General features: G+C 54.4%; 2 protein-coding genes across 2 annotated transcripts in view; one reads left to right on the forward strand and one right to left on the reverse strand.

The window, feature by feature from the left end:
* The window catches only part of ACBD6 (acyl-CoA binding domain containing 6), an 86,053-nt gene extending 82,574 nt beyond the window's left edge, over positions 1-3,479 (reverse strand). Inside the window, exon 1 of the mRNA XM_054833789.1 lies at positions 3,241-3,479. Within this exon, the coding sequence (XP_054689764.1) occupies positions 3,241-3,444 (204 nt within the window). The 5' untranslated portion in view covers positions 3,445-3,479. The remainder of the gene's footprint in view (positions 1-3,240) is intronic.
* A 14,300-nt stretch (positions 3,480-17,779) lies between these two features.
* The window catches only part of XPR1 (xenotropic and polytropic retrovirus receptor 1), a 105,275-nt gene continuing 98,483 nt past the window's right edge, over positions 17,780-24,571 (forward strand). Inside the window, exon 1 of the mRNA XM_054833673.1 lies at positions 17,780-18,070. Coding sequence (XP_054689648.1) covers positions 18,002-18,070 — 69 coding nt within the window. The 5' untranslated portion in view covers positions 17,780-18,001. The remainder of the gene's footprint in view (positions 18,071-24,571) is intronic.

Below are 24,571 nucleotides of genomic sequence, written 5' to 3' on the forward strand. Positions count from 1 at the left end.
AGAACAGAACTTGTCTCCATGAGGAGGCTCTAAGGACTAAGCTCCAGCTGTACACAGGCCAAGTAAGATGAATTTCTTTGGCAAGACAGGAATTCCTGCCTGTTCCTGCCCAAAGCTCTGCCCCGTTAACCTGCCCCAACCCATGGGAAAGCCCTGTACTCCATCGACTGAAAGCAAGGTGTAAGGAAGAATGAGCAAACATCAACCACAGAAGGCAAGGGGTCTGGCCCTGATGACCAAGGGGCTGTACGTCCCAGAGAGATGGAGACCGTGACACCGGTAACGCCGAGTCAGCACCATCACGCTATTCCGTGCGACAGGGAGCTGCAGGCAGAAAACTCCCATGGTCAGGGCAGATTCGTGGCATCGCGTTCTACAATATTTGCAAGACGTCATGTAAATATGGGATTATACTCTTGAGCCTGCACTCAGATGAAGCATAAGCCCCATTTTGCCAGTGGCACTGGGTTTCCAGCTTGCCTGCACCTCTCAGCATTGACAGGCACATCCTCCTCCTAGCAGGGCAGCTTTCTCAGTCCGATCATTTCCAGCAAGTTCTGGATTCCCTCCCCTCTCCGAATGACGACCGCTACATTGGTCTCCATTACTACGCCTTCTGAACCTCAGGTTTTTTTGCATCCTCAACATGACAGGAAAGCGCTATCTTCACTTCACCACTACAGACTCAAGGCACAGGCCAGTGATTTGCCCAAAGCTACACAGAAAGCAGGGGGAGAAACAGAAAAATCAGTCCCAGTCCCGAGCCCTACTGACTAGTCTGTTTTTCCTCCTGTTCTGGGGCAGAGTTGTAAACTCAGCAACATCTTCTAAAAACCTCACTAGAGATGACAACTAAGCAATTCCCTTATTTTCAAGTCTCTGACACATAAACAAAATCAGAGAGAAAAGTAATAAAATGCTGAAATGGCCTCCAATAAAAGGTAATAAAATTCCAGGAAAATGCCTATTACCCAAACAGTTTGAAATAAATAATATACAGTATTTTAACAGAGAGCTCAGCTGTTACTGTCACCTCTTTTATGATGGTGCTGTACCCTAAATCAAAGCCCTTAGTGACATAAAACACTAAACTGAGGAAAGACAAGGATGCCAAATCAAGGACAGTGGACAGATCTGAGTCAGCACCTTTTGTGCACTAGCAATACTACTGTCCACCGGAGTAATATATTAGCAGTCCATTATGCATACTGATACAGCTGCTATAATTAAATAGAGAAAACTTGCATTAAGCACCCTCATTTTGATTTAAAGCACAAAACGCTGCAAAACTCAAACTTAGCAGAGCATAATCCTGCAGTAGCTGTGCTAGCAAACTTCTCCCATCTCTACCGCCAGCGCTACCCTCCGTTACAGGCACTCTAAGAGGGATGGCATCTTTCTGGACAGCACTGGGCAGCCAAAGGCACGGAAACCCAGGAGCCAAGCACAGCCTGACTCCAAGGAGAACAAAGGCACATGCTGTTGCATCCTGCTCGGCCAGGGACAAGAGGACAGAAGTGCCCTGCTCCCCTCCGCTGAAGGCAACTGGAAATCTGTGCTGTCACAGTGTTAATTATCAGCTTTTTCTGACTTGTATCAAAACCGTTGCTAAATAGCTTCCGATTTAAGTAATTTTTAACATTAAACGCCTTATCAGTCTTACAGAGCTAGCACCAGGAAACCCTCTGGAGTCTGTAGATAATCATGAGCTGATATATGAGTAATGTCTTCCCATTTCCACCTGGGACAGCTACAAAACATTTACAATAGAGTAAAAAATAAGAGGTTGTTTGCAACAAATCTCCTGAGAATACAGACAAAAAATTACAGAAGAGAAAAAACACCCTTTCTTTTTATTTCATCCTAGGCATGGTCCTGTTATTCTTAAAAGTTCTCCTAGTATTTTTTCTACCCTCCTTTTTCTTAAAAAGGGAAAGAGAAACCTAGAGATCTCTTTAAACACTAGAAAAATCTGAAAACAAAACCTCACGTGATCAGTCTGCTTTTAATACACTTAACAGTCCACAAACCACAGCCTAGGAGCCAGAGGATAATTAAATAGTGCATTAAAAAATGAAAGCGCTTACAAGTGGCAGTAGTAGGACAAGGGTATTGCATATGGGAGGAAAATCCTGGGAAAGATGTGCACACCCAACTTCGACTACTAATCCAAACAGGTGGGATTCCGTTTTCAAGCCAAGGCAGCACCTCTTGCCACACGCCTGAGTCCTATTTGTACTTCTACTCTTTAATCTTCCAGGTGTTTCTCTAGGTTAGGTGATTACTACAGTCCTTTGTATCTTAATTGGTGGGGGGGGTTTATTTGTTTTACGTAACTTCTCCCACAGGAGCAGGAAAGAGTCACATCGTGGATTCCCACAGGATGCATCCTAGAGCTCGCTCAGTTCACAGGGACTGACTGGGAAAAGGAGTCACATTCAACATTATAACTAGAACCAACCAGTTTAGTTTCCCAGTCCACTCTGTAGCCCTCCACAGGCACGTCCTTCACATGGTTGCATCAAAATCCCAAAAATTTAATGCCTGGGTCATTACGGCAGATCCCCGACATCTCTAACAGGGACACCAGCACTACAAACCATTCAATCACCTTCCCTAACGGGTCCCAGTCGCCTCATCACCCAGCACACACAGGGAGCCTGGCAGACACAGGCGAGGCAGCTGGATTTACCCGCTGAGTCACTCCGCAAAGACCCAGCGGACCCTCGGACAGGCCACCGGCCCACGGGTGACTTGCCGCCGCCAACGACAGAGGCCAAATCCTCCACACCAACACCCGACTGCAATCCACCGCCGAAGCCAAACCCACGTCTCCGCAGCAGAGGCCCGACGCTTGGGCTATCCACACGGAGCCAGGCGAGAGCTGAGGAACAACAATTAGCGTGATGAATTTATCGGGACTCTGTCCTACCAGACTTTGGTTGCCTTCACCACAGCTGAAGCCAGCGGCATGGAACTTTGTGCCGGACAGGACAGAAAGCTCCCCGCACCCGTCTCCCACACCCCCGACACAACTTTTTCCACTCGACATCGCCACGTTTTGTGCAGCAGCCGCCCAGGCCCTCGGACGGCGGCCCCGGGAGAGCTCCAGGCCCGGCCACTCGGGTAACGGGCAGGCCCTCACCCTGCTCCTCCGCCCGGGCCCCACGTCCCGCCCGCCCCGCTGGGTGCCCGGGCCCAGGCTGTGGGCCGGGCCGAGCCGCTCCGGTCCCGCCTCACCTGCTTGTAGCGGGCGTACAGGTAGAGCAGCTGCTCCTTGCTGGCGGCGGGCAGCAGCCCCGGCAGCCTCTCGGCCGCCTGCTCGAAGAGCGCGGCCAGGTCGCGGCCCGGCGGCGCCGTCCCCGTCTCCTCGGATCCCGAGCTCGCCTCACCGCCGCTCCCGGCCCCCGCCACCACCGCCGCCGCCAGCGGGGGCGACGCCATGGCGGCCCGCCGCCCGCCCAAGTCCGCCCGCCGCGCCGGTCCCCCTTACGCCTCGGTACGCGCGGCCGGCCGGCCGCCGGGAAACGCGCGCCGTGTCCGGGGGTTCCGGGGTGGCCGCGGGTCTAAGAGCAGCATGTCAGCGAGGGGGAGGCACGTCCCCTAAGCTCGGCTTTGTGAGACCCCGCCCGCGGCTCTGCCGGCGGTGATTAAACAGAAACACCTGCCGAGGGGGCTGTCCGCACACTCAAACTTTGCATAACTTTTGCCAAACGTGTGTGTCGTGTCCCCCACTCCCCCGCAAGCACCCCGCGCCCCCAAATCCCCCCCCGCTTTGCCCTTGGCTGGCACCCCTGTACCCCGAGGCCCTGGCCCGGGGGCCGCCGCCGCCACCGCTCCCGCAGCCTGCCGAGCCGGGGGGACCCGCCGCCTCCCCGCTGCCGCTGGAGGGCACTCGCAGGCCGCCCGCGGCTCCGGGCGGGGGCGGGGGGAGCCCCCGGCTCTCGGTGGCGGCCGTGGGCGGGGGGGAGTGGGACGGGACACGGCGGGTGCCGGATCGCAGCCAGCATCGTCCCGGCGTGCGGGTGCAGGGTGCTGGCCCTGCCCACCGTCCCGGGGGTCCCGGCCCAGCGCCAGCCCAAAGGCGGTTTATATTTAGCCCGGTATCTACTTCGGGCGGAAAGTTTTCCCCCCTCCCTGGCACAGCTGTCGAGTCCATCTCCCTCCTCCACCCCCGGCCTCAGCAAATGGCAGCCCTGGGTCCTCCTGGGGAAACCTTGGCCACCCCGGCAGCGCCCCGACCCACTTCTCCTCCGGCCGCCTCGACCGGGGCGCGCTGCTCCCCCTGGCCCGCTGCATCGCGTGGGGGGCTGCCCCACAGCGTGACCCCCTCTTGCGGGTGGGCGTGCCGAGGCGAAGAGGGGCAAGCAGCGAGCAGAGGGGTTTGCACCGTGGTTTGAGAGGTCTGGCTCCAAAGCACTGGGTGTTGGATGCGCTCTTGTTCCCGCCGGCTATGAGGATGAGGATGGAGGGACATCCCGTGCTTGACGTGGTCCATCCACGTGGCTGCTTGGGATCTCCCGGCCGTGTCCCAGACACTACAGACTCGCTCGTGCAACCTGTGAGCAATGCATGCACCCGTCTTTCCATCCTGGGACTTGCAGGGGGAAATGCAGGAGCTGTGAAAAGAAGACCTTCCATCAGAGCCAGAAATAAGCTGGCTTTTATTCTCTTACTCCCTTCACAGCCTCACTAGGTGCAGGAGGTTTTACTTGGGGGGAAAACAGCCCCGACACAGCCAGGGCAGCAAGCTGGAACATCACTGGCATGCCGGGACACGGCCCTGTGAGGCCACCACCACTCTCCCACCAAGCCACGGCAGTGTCCCCATTCCTGGGCTGTGCGTACAAGAAGGGTGTCAGGGTCCAACCGTGGGAGTGTAGCTACACCATAGCCCTGCACGGAGCAGGAGGGGACCCCTGCATCCCAGCCCATGAGAGAGGGGTGGTGGGGCCTCAGTACCAGAGCGGAGATGGGCTCGGCTTTGCTGGAGCTGGGAGCATGCCTGCAAGCGCCCGCTCTGCCCAGGGCTGCCTGCTGAGGGGACGAAGAAGGGTGCCCCTCGAGCGAGTCTGTGGGTCCCGCAGCCTCCTTGCCTGTGCAGGCGGAACGAAGCCCCACTTTGAACCGGGCAGCGGGAGAAAGGCGGAAACAGCTTGGCTCTGTTGCTTGCGGATAAAATATAATAGCTCCTCTCCAGTGCATGATTAACACCCAGCCTCATAAACAAACCGTAATATTTACAGCGAACTCGTCCTCCCCGCCGCTCTGCACCAGAAGCCGTTCGGCTCCATCCAGCTGGCTGTGTCACCCCGACCGGCCCCATTCCCCATGGGGAAGCATCGCCTGGTCCGAGTCTGCCGGCGTTCAGCAAGGAACAGGCAGCCGGGCAGGCTGGCAGGCTGAAACCCTCTTTGAATAGCTTGGAAAAAGTACTCGCGGCAAATTAACCGAAGCGCACAGCCTCCGCACGCTCTCCGTCTTGTCTCCATGGTGAGAGAGGCCTCGCTACCTTGCTGGGTTTCTTCGCTAGAGCACTTACAGCTCCTACTAGATCTCTCTCACTTTTTCCTTGCTTTTCTTTTAAAGAGCGACATGCACCGAGGGCCTGATCCTTCCTTCCACCCCCTCGCTTTGGCAGGCGTGGGAGCAGGTTTGATGCAAGGCACCCATGGAGGTTTTAGGAGCCTGGCACTAAACAGTGAGGATGGGGATGCTGGGCTCAGACACGCTGCGCCTGCTCGGTGGGATGATGTTTATTTAGTTGCTGGTCCCCACCGGCCAGGGAGAGGGCAGGACCGGGGCTCGGGGGACGCCAGTGCCGATGCCCTTGTGCCGGCTGCACCAACCACCCCCTGCAAACATGAAGCGGTGCAGGGCTGGGAGAGCTCTAGTCATCCCAGTATGAGCCGGGCCAAATTTGGCCCATTCTCCCAGCCCCAGGCTGCAAAGCGCACAAACCCAGAAGCATTACGGGCACCGAGCAATAAAAAAATCATGCAGGGCCCTTGCACGAGCCGCGCCTGTGGGTCAGCCCCAGGTCCCACGCTGGGATCTCAGAGACACAATAACAGGCTGTGACCAGCAGTGCCGAGCAGGGAAAAAATATCCCTGTATAATTATCATACTCATCCTGCCGGTCAGCCGGGAGAGCTGTCATTGTCCCTCTGCAGAGGGCAGAGGCCACTGCACGCATCAAACCCCGGCCAGCCTGAAAGGAACTGCTGAAGGGATCCCTGCGAGCTAAGCTGTGATTACATTTATTTTTTTTTTTCCACAGCAAAAGGAGAAAGAGGCAATTAAGAGCTGGTTTGTTTGTGGCTGGGCATTTTACTTCAGGAGACACCTATCTATGGAGGAGAAGCAGACTGGGGGCTGGGGACACGAGGGCGATGGGCAGGAGGAGCAGGGGGAGCCGGGGCATGGTCCCCTCCCACAGCACAGCCCCCAGCACGCCTCGACCCGGCACGCGTCACCTCCGCTGCGGGCAGAGCTGCGCCTCTGGGTAATAAATGTCCCCTCCTGTCTCCTGAGCGACTCTGGGCTACCTGTGTGTGTGTCCTTGTCCCACCGCTTTCGTCTCCTTCGTCTCCCTCATCGCTGCTTCTTGGGAGGTTTGCCCCCTGCGCCCGCACCCCAGGGGGAGAAGCCTCCTCCCCATCGTGCCTCCCACCATCCCCGTACGGGACGTCCCGTGCCCAGGGCACAGGAGGGACCGAGGTGGGACTCGCTCTTGACTGAGCCTTTGCCTTTGCCACACATCCCTGTGGGGAACCGCCAAGCCCCCCCCAAAGCCGGGGACCCCCAGGCTGGGCCAGGCTTTACCCGCTGATGAAGCCTGGAGCTGTATGGGTGGCAGCTGCCTGCCGAAGCCTCCTCTTGGCGATACGCGAGGCTGATGGCCGAGAGCTTTTCCCCTGGCCCCCAGGATCACAAAATCCTCACTGTGAAAAACCAAGCCGTGCTGCGGCGCGATGCTTTGGGCTCCGTGCTTTATCTCGCCTTTTCTTCTATGGTGCTACCACCTCTCGTATCTATCCCGGGTCCTGCACCAAGAAGGTCCTTTCACTGCGCTGGTGGCTCCCCAAACCCCACGTACCCCGTACAGAAAGCAGACCCTGGAGCAGAGCCATCGTCCGTCCCTGCCCAGAGGGGGATGGCTCGCATGGGGCTCGGGCTGCAGCAGTGCCCAGCTCGTCAGGCAGGGACGGGGTGGTGTGTGCCTGTCTCGAGCTGTGATTTCCATCTGGAATGTGGATTTTTTACATGTCTCGCTACACACTATACGTGTCACGACACCCAGCTCGCCTTCGCCCCTGCACTGGGAGAGGAAGGAGGGGAGACGACCACCCACCGCTGCCCCTCTACTCTGCACGCTCGCTGCTTTAGCAAGAAACGACAAAAACCTGCCCATTTTCCACCCTGTGCATGTGTCCCCCGTTAGCAAGGCAGAGCAAATGCACACCCCACCCTGTTCAATATTTTTGGGAGCCGATAGATGCCGTAGCAGCCAGGAGCCCACAGTGTGGCTGCAAGAGCTGTGCCTCCCGTCCCTGGCAAGGGAAGTGATTTCCATGAAGTTAAAATGGAGCCACAGGCAACGGGAAACCAAAATTCAACACCGGCCAGGGAAGAAGCTAAACAAAGGGCCGAGGTCTCCCTTGTGCGCATCACCTCCGCGGCGTTCAGCTCCGTCGCACGTTTTACCTGCATTCATTATAGCACCGGGGTCATTTGTTTGCGTATAATAAAGAGGATCTGGGAGAAAAGCGTGTAATTAGCACATCCATCATGCAGGTTTTTTAGATATCGATAAAATATCAATTCCCTCCTTCCATAAATTCCCGCGCCGTGGTGAATACAAATCAGTAGACGCGATGGAAAAGGAACGCATAACCCCCTCTCAGAAGTGCATAAATCTCCCCTCTCCTCGGAATTTCATTAGACCTCCTAAACACGGATGGAAAAACTCCTCTGCCGGGTGCCAAGCACTGCTCCCCAAGCGTGCCCGAACCTTGCTGGGCTGATAGCAGCAACAGCGCGGTTGGAACACGGCGGCTGGCCAGCGGTTCAAAGGTTGCAGCCGGAGCTGTGCAAATAGTGGATCCTGCCGTGGAGAGAGAGATCTCAGCACTAAGTCTGTTCGGTTTGGGAGCAATCGGATGAAATTTTGAGCGGTGTTTTGTTTTCTAAATTTGAACAAAAGACACAAGGAGAAATTTCAGTTTGGTTGACCTTGTGTCTTGCTTGATGTGAAACAAACACAAAAAGCTTCATTTTTGCTTTGCTTTACTCAGCCTCCTGCTCCATCCATCCTCTTTCCCATCTTTTTTCATGAATGTGCAAAAACCGCAGCAGAGCCCTTAGTTTTGAGACGACCCCCTGGGTGTTATTCATTGAAAACAGCAAAAAACAAAAAGTCACTTCTTAAGGGGTTTTTTTTCCCCCTAAGCTAATTATGAAATTTAGCTTGCTTTTGGCTGTTTCAGTTCCCCTGAAGCTGCGTTGAGAAGACAGAGCCGAGGCGTTCAGCAGGAAAGTCCCGCCGAGGTTCTGCTGCTGCAGGGCTGCCACCTCCGCGCTCCCCCTTGTCTCGCATCTCCGCGCAGCAGCAGGCAGTGAGTAACGGCTCCGTTTGTCACTGCCCTGTCACTGCGAGGCCACAGATGTCCCTCATTTTCCTCTCCATCTCCCCCAGGCAAGGTCTGCTGCCCACCCATCCCCTGCTCGCGCCATGCCTGGCTCTGCATCGCTCCGCTGTCGTGCCGGGCATGGCTACCCGGCTCTCAAATCCCCTGGCAGCTCCTCAGCCACCGTGACGTCTCCCAGGCAGGAGACCTAGACCATGGTGTTGGCAAGATGTGTCCGGCAGTGACCTGCCAGGGATGCTGCCCTCACCTGCAGCCCACCTTGGGGTTCTCTGGAGCCACCAGCAGCGTTTCTCCCCGGCCAGTGCTTGGACCTTGTTGTCTGTCCCTGCACAGCCCCGGGGCAATCCTCCATCCTGCCCACCAATGTCATGCCCATGGAGGTGAGCACCAGCCGATGTCGTGCCCATGGAGGTGAGCACCAGCTGATGTCGTGCCCATGAAGGTGAGCACCAGCCGATGTTGTGCCCATGAAGGTGAGCACCAGCCGATGTGTTCAATGAATTCTCCTTACTGGGGAGCATCCCGCATCCCTCCCCAAACCCTCCTTACCGGGAGTTACTCCCCATCCTACATTCCTCCCTGAAACCCTCCCTGAGCTCTGCCCAGGGGTGACAAGGGCCACCGGAGAGGGGACGCAGCTCTGGAAAAGCTGTTCCCGACCCCTTCCGCGCTCTGGTGCTGGCTCCGCTCTCCCCCAGCGAGGAGGGATGGAAGGGAGTGCCTGTAATTGCCGCTGTCAGCAGTAACAATCACGGCACTGCCGTTATAAATGGCTCCAGCCTGACTTTTCCTTACAGATTTCCCTCACGTGATGCTACAAGAAAGAAAAACCTGCACCGCAGAAAAGCAATTGCACCTTCCAGCTCTGCCGAAGGAGATTTATGGCTTGTTTTGGCTGTAAAACAGAGTGGGCAGGGCTCGGGTTGCAGGTCGGTATGTCCTGACCGGGCAGGCTGGGGTGGTTCGGAGGAAGGGGACACCCGGCATCCCCTTTGCATCGCCCTGCCCGTGGTGAGCCTGGGCGTCAGAGCCCCCGCCCCTGCCCCTTCGGTGGTCCCTGTTAGCGAGGGACGGGTTTTAGCCTAATTCCTGCCAGACGTATGATAAGATCGCGATGACGTCTGGAGCCAGAGAGGAGCTGCGGCAGACAGGGGGTCTCAGGCTGCAGAGGTGACCCTTGCCAAATCTGGCATCAGAGGCACTGAGAAATGCTGGGGGACTTTCCGTGTACGTGCGGTTTGCAGCACCGGGACTAATTTCTATGGCAAGGACAAAGCCAGGCTGTGTCCGGTCCGTGGCTGCCGTCAGAGACCAGAGCCGTTGTTTTCCGAACAGCTGGCTGGGAACAGATGTGGAGTCCCCAGCACGAACTCATCCCGGCTGCTCCCTGGGAAGCCAGCTGCCGTGCAGCGTCCCGCTCTCTGCCCCGGTGGCACGAACCTTTGGGATGTGTCCCCGCTTGCTTTACATGATTCTGACATCTGTCCCGAGGTTGCAGGACCCGGAGCCGTGTGTTATGGCCCCTACGGATGGTTCAGCACTCAAGCCCTGATGCATAAGCGAACGCGACCTGGAGACACACGATTCCCGTCTTCCGTCCTGGAGACACACGACCTTCCGTGGAGAAACAGCCTAACGTAGCGCTGTCCTGGGAGATCACCAGATGGACTCGCTGTGGACAGGGTTCATCCCCTGCGACGCGCTGGGTGCATCAGCGGGAGGTGACCACCCTAAGGGTGCTCGTGACGCGCAGCTTGGTGGCGAGGTTTGGAGCCCGAGAGGCAGGGTCAGGCCGGGTTTGGCAGGAACGGCTGTTGTTTTCCTAACGTGGCGCTTGCAAATAGGAAACCTGTGGCCTTTTGTGCACTTTGATAAAGTTCAGAGGTTGTTAAAAACCCACAAAGCTATAGCAGGATTTCAAAAAATTCCCAGAAAGTCCGGCCAGCTTTGGAGATTTCTGCCGTAGCTATTACCACACACCTCAACCTCACCTGCACTTTGCTTTTTGTTGCCGTTATAGACGTGCCGGTTAGGGGACGCAGGTTTAGCACAGAGAATCGCAGCGACACGTCCTCTAGCGTGCGGTTCCACTAATGCATGATGTCACACATGAGTATGATCCACCCTCCTTTCCCAGCGGGGACCACTCGCCAAACAAAAAGCATCTTCGTAGCAGCACCGAGGCACAACGCCGGCATTTGTCCACCCGCAGCCCGTCAACCACGGGGGTGGCACAGAAAAGGGTGGTTGCCCCAGCCCTGCCCCGTATCCCTGGATCCGGCTGGCTCTGGAGCGAAGGGAGGGAGAGAGCGGCTCGGCGTGGGCTCCTGCCGGGTCAGTGGGAGGGAGGGAGCTGGTCACTCATGGGTTAGCCCACGGAAGCAAAGCCCCGCTTGATTTCCGCCTAGGGAAGCGGTGGGAGCTGTGCGCCCTGCTCCCCGCACGCTTTGCAGAGCCCACCCCGGCTGCCAGGCGCTGTTCAGGGGTGCGATGCCTGCAGAGGTGCCAAGCTGCCCCCGGCACGTTCCCTGTCCCGGGTGCCCTGCAAAGGGCACGGTGCCGCTGCCAGCGCCGCTCTGCCGCTTTGTTGTGCTCGCGGCGGCTCGGTGCCTGCAGCATCGATAAACCGAGATGTGCCGATATCTCATGTTTCCTCCGCGACCTGCCGCGACTCCGGCGTGGCGGCGGTGTTGGCTGTGCGAGCCGGCAGCAGCAGCTCTGGGGATGCTGTTTCTTGTCCCAGGACACCTCCCTTCCTACTGTCTGGCGGGGTGCTGCCCCCCTTCCTTCACCCCCCTGGTGGGGTTTATCCCCCCCGGGAAGGAGCCAGCAGCCAGGAATGGCGATGGGGAGGCGAGAGCGTGTTTAAGGAGGCAAAGCGAGGTTGGGGTAAACAGGACGGGGATGGTCCCAAGGCCACCTGGCACTTTACCAGCCCCTGTCCCCGGGAAAACATCCCGAAGGGATAAGGGTCCATCCTGCCCCAGGGCACGGCAGGGCAACGCCACGGACGCGGAGAGGTGCTGGGGGGATGGATGCTGCGCTCCCCCCAGCTTCAGCCGGTGAGGAGAGGGGTTTAGCAGTGGGACAGTCCTGGGACCGGAGCAGGGAGATCAGAGGCTCTTCCCAGGGCTCTCCTGGAAGCAGCCCAGGCAGTTCCGGGGCTCGGAGGAAGCAGCTCTTGTTTCTTCTCTAATTTTAGACCTTTTCGGGGTGTTCAGTTTTCTTAACCACCGGTCAGCTGCTGTCTTCTCGCACAAAGCAAGCGTGCATAAATTAAACCAGACACATATATATGTATTGGAAATGATCCAGGAGCAATCACTTACACGCCAGTGAAGGGCGTGAAACCCCCCATCTGCTCCCGGTTGTAAGACAGCACAGCGAGTCCCCGGCCCAGCACCACCAGCACAGCTCCCCGGGGCTCTACGGCGGTGGAGGGTGAACCCCTCACAGCGCAGGAGTGGGGCTGGAAGCAACCTGGCAGGGGCATCGTGACCTAAACCATCTCGGCAGATGGGTTTTTTCTTATTCCCCGGCTGGGTTTCCAGGCAGAACACCCCTGCGATCTCAAGTAAAGCGGAGGGGACGCATGCAAACAGCGAGGAGCTGCCGCCTGCTCGCAGCCGTGCATACGTCGGTCGTGAGTCAGCCCGGGAAAGGTCAGCTTGCTCGGGGGCGTCAGGCGACGAGCGGAGGCATCCCCGCTCCCCCCGCTCCCTGCGGGGTAGGCTCCCGGCAAAGGGGAGCTGCTGCTGCTTTGGCTTTTTGCTCCGTGTTTCTGCATCCCTACGTGTTTCGGTAGCAATTGTGCTTCTACACGCGGGCTTGCGGCCCGGGGTATGTTGTTGCCTGACCTTGGGGTTTTTAAGATCAAGCACGTTGGCACTGGCTGAGCAATGTAAGGGCCAAATCCTGCCCCGGAGAGCGCAGAGGAGGCGATAAGTAAGCCCGGTGGGGCATGGTTACTGCCCACAGACCCACACATGTGTGCGCTTGCAGCTGGGGACAGGGCTGCCCCATCCCCGTCCCCGCCCCGGCATGGGACTGGCTGTTGGGGATCTCGAGTCCTAAATCCACCTCTGTGACGGGCTCAGGTCCCAATGGATCAAATTCAGTGGGCGAGCAAAGTGACCCATCTGCAGCCAGGGTGGAGGGAGGCATGGCCCCGCTGGCAGGTCTCATCCTGGCTCCCGCTGAAACGGGGAGGAAAGCATCATCTCACCGTGCTCGGAAGAGCCGCGGGAGGTTATGGCTGTTAGGACAGTGCTTGGAAGAGCCTGGATCGGTACCGACATCCCTGCCTCTGGAATCAGGCCCATCCAGTGCATTATTATTGCCTGGAAACCATTGCTCCTCTTGGCTTAACCTGCCGCAGGCAGCTCGCCTGGGTGTGTAAACGTCCTGACGATTCTCAGCGGATTGGGCTGCGCTGCTCCCGCTCTGACCCTGTGCGCTGCCTCTGCCCTGGGGACTGAGACCCCCCCCCCAGCTCCTGATGCTCATCATCACACCCTCGTCCTCTGCCGGTACCCAGCGGGGAGGGAGAATATATGAAAAAATCAATAGCTTCAGCTCAAGCTGCCAGAGGATTTGTGCATTTTGCACCACTGTCTGTGGGAAATCCAATGTATCGATTGCGTTTCTCAAGACCGGTACTGATGAAGCAGATAATGGGAGCGTTCGGGGCTGGCCGGCGGATGCTGAGGATGTCCGAAGCCCAGGGCTGATGCTCTGTTGATTCTGACAGGCAGGGCAGCATCTCCTGGTGTGATTTACTAAATCCCCTCATCATTCCACACCAAGCTCACCCCTGACCTGCTTTTACTTCCCTATTTATTTATTCCCCCAGCAGTGGAGTCCCTGGTCCTCCCTCGGGAGCCGGAATCACCTCCGGGGCAGGGCAGGGCAGCGGAGGATGCAGAGAGCAGCCATTTCCCCGTGCGATGATGGAGAGGAGATGAATTTATCTTGCCCAGCTCCCCCTGACGTTGACCTATCCAGCGGTCCAGGCTCAGCACGTCCCGCTCTGCTCTTGGGGCTAAAGCATCCCCTCCCGTGACAAACCAGCCCCTAAATATCCAAGCGTCTTAAAAGTCAGCTGCCTAGGGAGGAGGTGGGAAGGGAGGTGTAGGAATGGTTGTCTGTGGGTGTCCTGCATTGTCTCCCGCTATGGAAACCCCTCCTCTTTGTGATTTCATGAATGCCATTAAAGAAAATTTTCCCTCTGCAAGACTCTTTTTCTAAAGCCTCTTTTGAAAACTCCTTCTCCTCAGCAATACAGGATCTTTAAAAGTGTAATTATATATTTTTTAAAAAAACCCCACCATGCTATTTATAAATTATTCTATATGCTCTCAACAAAGCAAGTGCCAGACTGCACTGGCTGAAAGCCCACTCCTGACTTCTCCTCGCTCAGTTTAAAAATGCAAATAACGTCGCTTCTTTTATATTTTCCTAGCTACAACAGCATGGGGGAAAATCACAATGTAAACTCCTTCCTGGAAAGGAGTGAGAGACGAGGGGAACGCGGCAGCCTGGTGCAAGCGAGGCGTGGGGACGGGATCCAGACCCGAGGCACGGGGACTGGGATCGGCTGGGATCCGCATCCCTCCTCGGCTGGGATGCGCTGCCTGCGCTCTCCCTGCCTGCGCTCTCCAGCCTGGCTGCGGGCAGAAGGCAGCAGATGCAGGCAGCGGTGGCCTTTCCTCTTTCGTTTAAGGCTTCTCCTTGCCCTCTCTTCCTTCCTGCCCTCCTCCCCCAGCCCCTGGATGTGCAGAGCTGAGAGTTTTGAAATGTTTTGAGGAGTTGGAAAGCCCCGAGTCCCAGCAGAGCAGCGAAACGCTGTCACGACGCCAAGCGCGGTCCCGAAGCGCGTCTGATAACGGGAGGCAGGGTTTTGCCAATCAGATATTTAAACAGAGTTGTTGCTAGAGAACATGGCAATGGTGAGGGAGAAGGAGTCTAGGCTCTGCTCTGCCTTCCCTGCCATCGTCTGTCTTTGTTTAACACCAATAAATAGCATTTATTGATATTAAATAAATAAATAGCATTTATTGGTATTAAATAAATAGCATTTATTGATATTAAATAAATAGCATTTATTGTTGGGTAAAAAAGTCTCCGAGGTACAAAGGGAAGGGGGGAGCAGTAGGTATTTTCAGCCACTGCTTTTGCAAACTGCGGTATCAGAAGATATTCACCTATTATACATCACGGTACATATTTCATGCAATGCATCCAGCAAATACTAAAGAGAATATTTATTTCTTAATCCATTCTCCTCCCCCATGCCGTACGTTATTTCTGGAAGCCCGACGGCATTCAAAAGGGGGGACACCCACCTCTCGTCTGCTCCCGCCGAAGTCAACGCCACTGAGCGTGGTGGGAGCAGGCTCAGACCCCGGGTGATTTTATCCGGTACAATGCCTGCAAAGGTAACGCGTTAAAAAGCTGGTGACCTGCTAAATGTAAGTCAAGCTGTGACATAGCTGTTGGCTCACGCTGAGGTCAGCGCCGGGCAGGTTGCTGAGTGTGAAGTTTCAGATGAAGGGCACGAAGGCTCTATTCATTAAATGGTTTTCTGCAAACATAATTAAGAGATGGTATCAGCGAGCATCGCTGCTGCTCTATGCGCCGTTGTCGCTGCCGGGTAAATCTCCGTGTGGGTAAAAGCGCTCGCAAATCAGAGGTCCCCGGGCCTGTGACGGGACCCCGATAAATCACCACAGCAAACGAGCTCTGCGGGCGGGTGGGCTGGTGCTGCTCCCGCAGACGTCAGAAGCAGCGATGCTCCAGGCAGCTGCCTGCGGCGCAGGCAGGAATGCTGCCTCGTGGAAGGGCTTTCAGCCGGGCTGGGATCCGCCGCTTCTTTAACGCCCCGCTGTGGGTATGGGAGAAAGCTCCTGGGGTTGGGAGGCTTTGAGGAGAAACAAAACGAATCCCAAACACAACAAATTCCCAAAATCTGGGGATTGGGGAGGGGCAGGATTAGGGCCGCTGGGATACCCCGGGATAACCGCTCCGAAGGGCTCCAATTGGGTGTCTCACACTATAACGCGGTGGGTACTGAACCCTCCCGCCCCTGGGGGTGTCTGCATTTCGGGGCAGCCGTGCCCCCGTGCAGGTGGGCTTGTTCTTACACCCGCCCTGGTGTCCCTGCTCCCCCTCGCACCGCCGCGGTGTGCCCAGCACCCTGCCGGTAAGCGTGGCGAGTGGTGCAAGGGCAAAGGCTTTTGTCATCATGCAACTTTTGGAGAATTTCCCCTTTTTTTTTTTCTTTTTTCTTCCCCTCCTCCTTTTCCTTTGCACTGTCTTCTTTTTCTTTTCCTTCCCCCCATCTTTTTGTGGCCTGCCAGCCAATTTTCCCTCCTCCCTCAATTCCTACCTTTCTTGTGTTTTCTCCTACTCTTCCCCTCTGTCTCCATCCTCGCTCTCTCTCTTTTCCGTGGCTGGTACCTCCCCATGCCCCCACCTCTTCCCTCCCCTGCCACACTTCTCCCCGTCCCATCCCATCCCACCCCATCCCATCCCACCCCATTTCTATCCCTATCCCATCCCCATCTCATCCCATTCCATTCAAATCCCATTCCCATCCCCTCTTCATCCCATTCCATCCCATTCCCATCCCGTTCCTATCCCCATCACATCCCCATCTCATCCCATTCCATTCAAATCCCATTCCCATCCCCATCCCCATCCCATCTCGTTCCCATCCCCATCCCCATCCTACGCCCATCCCAACCCCTTCTCATGCTCATCCCATCACATTCCCATCCCAACCCCTTCCCATCCCCATTCCCATCCTCATCCCATTCCCATCCCAATCCCTTCTCATCCCCATCACATTCCCATCCCAACCCCTTCCCATCCCCATTCCCATCCTCATCCCATTCCCATCCCAATCCCTTCTCATCCCCATCCCCATTCCCATCTCAACCCCTTCCCATCCCAATCCCTTCTCATCCCCATCCCATCCCCATTCCCATCTCAACCCCTTCCCATCCCCATCCCATCCCCTTCCTATCTCCATCCCATCCGCATCCCATCCCATCCCATCCCAACCCCTTCCCATCCCCAACCCCTCCCCATCTCACTCCCATTCCCATCTCACCCCCATTCCCATCCCAACCCCTTCCCGTCCCCATCCCCATTCCCATCCCCATCCCCATCCCACCCCCACCCCCATCCCATTCCCATCCCACCCCCATCCCCATCCCCATCCCATCCCCATCCCCATCCCATTCCATCCCATCCCCATCCCCATCCCATTCCATCCCATCCCCATCCCATTCCATCCCATCCCCATCCCCATCCCCATCCCATCCCCATCCCCATCCCATCCCCATCCCATCCCCATCCCAATCCCTTCTCATCCCCATCCCATCCCCATTCCCATCTCAACCCCTTCCCATCCCCATCCCATCCCCTTCCTATCTCCATCCCATCCGCATCCCATCCCATCCCAACCCCTTCCCATCCCCAACCCCTCCCCATCTCACTCCCATTACCATCTCACCCCCATTCCCATCCCAACCCCTTCCCGTCCCCATCCCCATTCCCATCCCCATCCCCATCCCACCCCCACCCCCATCCCCATCCCATCCCATTCCCATCCCCATCCCATCCCCATCCCATTCCCATCCCATCCCCATCCCATTCCCATCCCATCCCCATCCCATTCCCATCCCCATCCCCATCCCATTCCCATCCCATCCCCATCCCCATCCCCATCCCCATCCCACCTCATCGGGCTCAGGATTCCACCCGGGGCTGTCCCAGAGCCGCCATCGCTGATGGTGGGGCCGGGCTGGAGATCCCGAGGGTCGCACGTGACACGTTGGGGTCCGAACCGACCCCCAAACCGAGCAGAAGCGGTAAAACGCCGCGGGCCGCCCCTGCCCGCCGGGGGAACTCCGCCGCCGCCGCCCCCGCCGCCCCCGCCTCCCCGGCCCGGCGGGCAGGGGCGGGGCCGGCCGCTCTCGGCCCCGCCCCTCAGCCCAGGCCCCGCCCCGCGCGGCAGTGGGCGGTGGCGGCGGTTGCCGTGGCGATGGCGCCTTGCCGGCGGCCGGTTGGCTGTCGGGCCGGCTGACGGCTGGGAGGCGGTGGCGGGGCGGCGGGACGGGGAAGATGGCGGCGGCGGCGGAGGAGGCGGCGGCGGCGGCGGCGGGGCGGCGCTGAGGAGGCCCGAGGCGGGCTGAGGAGTGGCCGGGCGGGCGGGCGGGGGCCCATGTGTGGCGGCGGCCCCCCCCCGCCCCCCACTACCGGCGGCGGCCCCTTCGCAGCCAGGCGCCGCTGAGGCGACTACCGCGGGCGCAGAGCGAGCGCGGCCCCGGCCCGGCGGCGGCAGGATGAAGTTCGCCGAGCACCTCGCGGCGCACATCACCCCCGAGTGGCGGAAGCAGTACATCCAGTATGAGGTAGGGCCGCGTCGCCGCCGCCTCGGCCCGCTTCCCCCCCCGCCCCTTCCCCGTGCCGCTCGGCGGGGAGCGGCGCTGAAGAGGGGCTCGGCGCCGGGGCGCGTGTGTGTGGAGCCGGCCCCGGTCCCCCGTGGCTGCTCGGGGAGGGGCGGTCGGTGCCCGGGAAGCGCTGTCCGAGCGGTACGGGTGTCCTCCGGTCGCTGGCCATGCAGAGGGGTGCGAGGCAGGTCCCCTGGCCGGCGGCGGTGTCTGGCGGCCGGCGGCTTCCCGCCCGTTCTCTCGGCGGGAGGACGGCATAAGAGGACGGCGTGAGCGGTGAAGGCTCTCGCCTTGCCCAAAAGCTTGGGACCACTCGGAGGAAAAGCGCTGGGTGGCCAGTTAATTAATTAATCGTTGCCGGTAACCTTTTGGTGTGGGACAAAGGTCAGAGGCTTGGTGGATAAACAAGATTTTTCTTTTTTTTTAATTTTTTTTTTTTTAAGAAATAAAGTCTTCTGGGAGGTTTCTGGAAGACACCGGTGTGTAGCGTGTAACAGCTGCCGCGGCCCTTGCCTCTCTCGTGTGGTCGGTGCCCGTTAGCCCTCGGTGCGGGGCTGTGCAGTGCCCTGCTCCCGGGCATCCCCCCCTGCCCGGCCCGGCCCGGAGCCCGGCCGCAGCCTTGCTGTCGGTAACAGGCGGGTTTTCAGCACCACCGCCAGTTCTCCGCGCAGGCAGGAGGAGGGGTGACTTTGAGAGGCGGCTCTCAGCCTCCGACTGCGGCTCCCAAGGGCGGGCTGGCCGGGCAGCACCCACCGCCTCCTGCCTGGAGGCAAACCTTCCCTTCCTGCAAGCGGGAAGGGCCACAGTCTGGTTTGGGAATGCTAACAGCTTACCTGGGTGACTCAAAACAGGGCGGTAAACCTGGCATCGACTGCTTTTTTTTTTTTTTTTTCTTCCCCTTTTTTAAAAATAAGGGTAGGGAGGCTTTGCATCTCGCTATTTCATACTTGATTTCAGGTGAACCGCTTGAATCGGGACATTGATGAACACCATTTGCACAAAGTACTGCTGCATTAATCATGAATTATTTGCAGAATACAGCTTTTCAGTTTTTATTATGCCAGCTTTCTAAAGGTCACACTGATTGCTTAGTTTCAGATTTACCATAGTGGTGCTTGACTTCAGTTTAACTAGATGAAGCTGAAGGTGGTTGTAGTAAAACCATTTCCTATTTCAGCGTTAGGAATAAAAGTGGTGGCTGCTAGTGATGTCAGTCTTTTCCACAAATAATAATGCAACCTAGATAACAGAAAGCTGGTTATTGGAGAGCCATGATCAGCAAAACTTCTTGACTGATTGAATCAGTCAAAACCGTATAACATTTGTTATCATTTGAAGGCCTGTCTTTTCTCTCTAGGACTATAATGGCGATTTATTTCTGGTATCCCTATTAATCTGTCTGTATTTGCAAGGAAAATCACATTTATCTTAACTTGCTTTGTTATAATGTTGAACTTGAAAAGTTCATATCTGCCCTTTTGACTCTTGCTTTGTTTTCCTTTACCTGACTGCAAAGGAGCAGATGTTTAAATAAAAACTGCAGTCAGATTTGACTTTAGAACAAAATTGTGATCTCCTTGAATTATGCGGAGAACTAGATGGCCGAATAACGAATCAATCTTTGAGAAGGAGGAGAACCGTCGTCATGATAAAATAAAGTACCAGCTTAGCTCTGCATCGTGTCTCCGATGGCTTATCCGTGCGAGAGTTTCCAGAGTTGTTTTCTGTTCCTGGAAACAGAAAACTTGCATAATCTTCTTCTAAGAGAAGATTTGGAGGTGGGTTGGAGGGGAAGACAAGGAGGAAATAGAAGGGCAAAAGCTTTGGCTGCCTGCTGACCAGACAGATGCAGAGGGAAGGTAAAGGAGACCTGGTGAACTATGGCACCTTGATTAATGTGTGAAGAACTCCGCTGCTTATCGGCCACTGTTTTCATTACAGGAGGTTAATTTTCAGATGTTTTAACTAGGGCAGTATTATTATATCATTCTCCCTTCCCCCATCCCAATTTAAAGGTAGATTTCAGTAAAAACCTCCTTCAACTTGTTACTCTTTCTAGGCTTCAAGTAATTTCCTTCTTGGATAGATAGCTTAACATAGAGTGAATTAAAACAAAACCACCACCCTTCTTTTTAGTAATAAGTTTCAAAAGTCTTTGTTTCCCTTGTTGCAGCTGGCTGAATGTGAGTCAGCTCCCGCTCATGCATATTACAGTAATGGAATAGTCTGGCATTTATTATTCAGTAACTGGTGGTCGTGTGGGTGCGGTGCATAAAAGGCCGGCGCTACCTCGGTTTACTTGTTGATTATACTTGAGGCAAAAAGCACACAGCCTTCCTTTGTCAAGAAAAAAATCAGAATTGTTGTTTAGCAAATGTAAAGCCAAGCGCCGCTTTCATTACTTGCGTGCAATATTGCTTACAGCATGCATCATAGTAAAATTTTTTAAAATTATTTGTATATTTAATAGCATTATAATGTGTCTTCATCTGACAGTTTATAGCTTTTCCTTTTTAATTAAAAGAGTAATCAAGCACTGTTCTGGAGTGAGAGATCTTGTTGTGTAAGTTTTTAACTCTGAAAAGATTATTCCTTGACTTGACTTCCCGGGTCAAGTTCATGACGCTGATAAAAGGACTATAAGATGGTCTACAAATTGCTTTCTTTAAGTCATTCTGTATCACGCAGCTTACATGTAGCCATCTGTATTTTTCTGCTCTGATGTTTGTAGCTATTTCCATCGGAGAGCAGCGACTGATGCAGTCAGTGAGCCCCAAAGTGTGGTGAGATCCAGGTAACTTGAGAGATCCTCGCTGGGTGATGTCTGTGGTTTGATGGGCTGCACAGCGAGCGTGGCTGCGAGGAGCTTTGCCTCGCATAAATTGCCAGTCAAACTAGGAGGAAGGTGTAATACGTTGCTGATAACGTCAGGAGGAAGAATGAGGCTGTTGTGTTTTGAGTACCTAAAGATACGGTTTCACTTTCAGATGGTATTTAACAATTTACAGTCCTCAAAGTTCTTACCGTTAACCTCATCTTTCCCTCCGACAATAATCTGTTTAAGTATTATAACTGTGCTGGTAGGAAGTATGGAAGTTGCCCGGGCTTAGGGCAGATACTTGGTCAGCAAAAGAGCTTTAAAGAGAGAAAAAAAAATCATTAATTGTCTTTAAACAGGCAAAAAGAAGAAATAATTTGATAGCTATGGCTTACCTTCTTATTTTCTTTCAGCAAAAGCTTTGCAGTGACCATTACTCTATGTCTGCTCTTTGAGAAAGAGCACTTGGCTGGTAGAAAATAGGAAAAAATGATGACGTATGCTATTCCATTCCATTCAGCCTTTCGCAAAGACACTTGCCGTGACTGATTCAAGGTTAATGTGGAGCTTTACGCAGACCTTGATTGACTTGATTTGACTTTCCATTCCACATTTCCATTCTGAAGATTGGATGAAAGCATGCAAATTTCGTATGTCACGTTTACTACGCCAACTCTGTTCCCAACTGATGGCTCTTGAAACCTAAGTTGGTGCAAATGGTCATGAGGGCTTTCTGTGAGGACCAGGGGCAATAACGTAATGCAGAATCCCAATGTAAAGGGGCATTTTTACTGTTGAAGAACTGAGTGTCGTTATCAGGCTACTCCCTGGATGTGAATGAGTTAAAAACGATGCATTGACAAATGCTTAATTTGTGGAAATGTTTGTTAATTATGTTAAATGCTAAATATTCTGAAGTTTTAAACAACCTGTCATCCAAAACCTTCCTATTTGTTAATAGTAAAGCGTCAAGTTTCTGAAATTCTTGCAAGTTTTCTCTTTTTCACATAGTACCGAACAAACTAAGGTAGCTCTTAGATGAATTTCAGCTGATGCTTTTTTGCTAAGAGCGTGCTTCACTGCATTTAATGCTCAATTTTCAATGCAGTGGAATCACTGGGTTGCTAGTCCTCTGTTTATCCACAAATTGTGCTGCAGATTTCCTTTGCTCTCCAGTCCATCTCTGGAGCGCTTGTAGGAGAAAGAAGAGCGTTGCTCCATCTGCTCAGACTTCTACATGTAAGCGTACGTCTGCATGTCCGGCTGATGGAAATTCGGTGGAGTTTTACAGTTGCCAGATGGCAGTTTTGTTTCAGTTAATCTGGCCTGCATTTGTTTATCTGGATGCAGAAGTCTGATGGTATATCTAAAGAAAAAGTGCTCAATACCTTTGAAATTGCAGCATCTGGGAAGAAGGAGAATCGGAACAGATTCTACAGGTACAAAGTTCATGGGAGAGAAGAGTAAAAGGTATGAGCAGGTGACTTCCCTCTTAAGGAAGCTCCAGGTTTTAAGTACTTTTGCCCTTGGAGAAGAGAAGTTTTAGAAATTATTTCTCTGAGACAAACCCTCCATCAGGAAGTAGGTGGGGAAAACAAAACCGATAGCTGAGGTAGCCTGCTTGCCTTCGGAGTCTCTCTTCCAGAAACAGGCTTGCAGTCTTTGGGAGGTGGCCAACTCTGCGCTTCCAACCCTGGTTCATGATAGGCAGTTCACACTCCGGCTTGCCACCTCCCGACACAAATCTGTTGTGCTATTTCACTATTTGTCCTTCTAAGTGTTAGCGGACGAGCTTAGATGAGCATAAGCGGTTTGAAACAATGGTTTTGTTCGAGCGTTTTAAGGTTTTTGTCCTTGAATTTGTTCACTGTTAAGGTTTGACAGTTGTGTTTTTAAGTGCTTTTTTTGTTGTTGTCCTCTGCTGTACCTTTATACAAGTTCACTGCAGGTGCAAGGTGTATCGCCAGCACAATTTAACGCCAGGAAATAACCCTTTTTGTCTAGTTTGAGGGCAGAAAGAGTAATTCTTAAACGTTTGACAGTGGTGGATAACTTTTGGAAACAATAATTTCTAAAATTCTGTAATCTAGAAGACTAAATAGCTTGGGTGTGAGGGACCACTGAGCCTTTCACTTCCAGGTTATTGGTTTACCTGTATAGGTCAGGTAAGCAGTAACAAAATCTGCTGCCCTGCAGCTGCCAGATTGTAATACGTCAGTCTGCCTGGGGAGACGACTGACACCTTCAGCTTTCAAGACTGTTTAGTGCAGGCCCGTCAGTGGTCCTTTTTAATTAGTTGGTTTTTTTTTTAAATGACTGATAAAAGCAGGGATAGGAAGTACGCTGCTACTTTACCTCTGGGTGGGTTAAGGGATGGAGTTCTTACTACAGTGGCTTTCAATTTGCTGTCTCTTCAGGTTTGTTTATCCTGTGCTGTGTGGTTGTGGTTCATGGAAGAAGTTACAGGTAGGCGAGGATGACGAGCGGGATGAAAAAGAGGGAAGGCTTTTTGAGCGCTTCATGCACGGAGGTACATCGTGTGCTGCTGGCCAGTGAGTCATGGGGGAAAAGGAGTGAAGTGGCCAGCGTTTGGGATGAATTTAAAGGGTAGAGGAGCTGTGCCACTGCAATGAGGATTACTCAGCAGTGGCTCAGTTGGGAAAACAATTAAGCAAGTGACCTTTGAGAACTCTGTGGCCTCAGGAATTGGCCCTTTGAGAGATGTCTGAGCTGCCGGTGTAGCCTGCCACCTGGGATTATCTTGTGATAAACAGACATGTCCTTTAGACCTTATATTTACTTAACTGGATCGTAACCACCATGTTACAACAGGGCTGAGGTTCCAACTGCTGAGCTTGTGGTTTTTGCCTTGAGGGTATTAGGATATTTGTTATTTAGGCTGTGAAGTTTTGACCTGGGGGATGATGACACACAAGATGGTAAATGGTGTAGGATTATAGAAGTATCAGATATGTTGGGAAACAGGCAGAAGAGACAGGAGCTCAAAAGACCTGAATGGCTTTTGTGTGTTAGATTTCTGTGGGCTCAAAAGTGAGGGAAAAAAAATTTGGTTTTGCAGCAGCTGTGTGTGAAGCACACTTGTGTTCTGCATGTGAGCATCAAGATGCCTGTCTTTATCAAGTGATCTGGGGTGTGTGTAAACAAATCACTCGGCAGTAGGAATGGACCCTTCCTGGTGGCTTCTGGTTCCAAATCTATGGTTCAAGTTATTCCTTCAGCCATTGATCCGAATTCAGTTTATTTGCTTGCATTTGTGATGTGTAAGAGAGCAAATCTTTAGTCTGTGGCTGGAATAATACCAGCATCTTAATAACTGCCTGAAAAGTGGTCTTCTGGAAAGGAGCTGCAAGTCGATGAGGTGACTGATGTGATGCCTCCACCCTGGCTCTGGTAACGGAAGGGGTTATTGCCAGGGCTGCTCGGTATTTAGCTGTAGGACCACCTTGCCTCCCAGTCCTGCTGCCTGAAAACCGTCACCCCCAGTTCCCTTATCTCCTTCGTCAAGTTGTCTTCAGCTTTTAGAATGTATGTGTATTTCTGTACTCCTATATCACAGTGATAAGAAATCCCTGAGGCTGCTTTTCCTCCATTTGCCTTGACGTACTCCTTTCTGTGTCATGCAA

This window comes from Grus americana, chromosome 8, assembly GCF_028858705.1.
Source record: "Grus americana isolate bGruAme1 chromosome 8, bGruAme1.mat, whole genome shotgun sequence".
In the NCBI taxonomy this organism is placed as follows: domain Eukaryota; kingdom Metazoa; phylum Chordata; class Aves; order Gruiformes; family Gruidae; genus Grus; species Grus americana.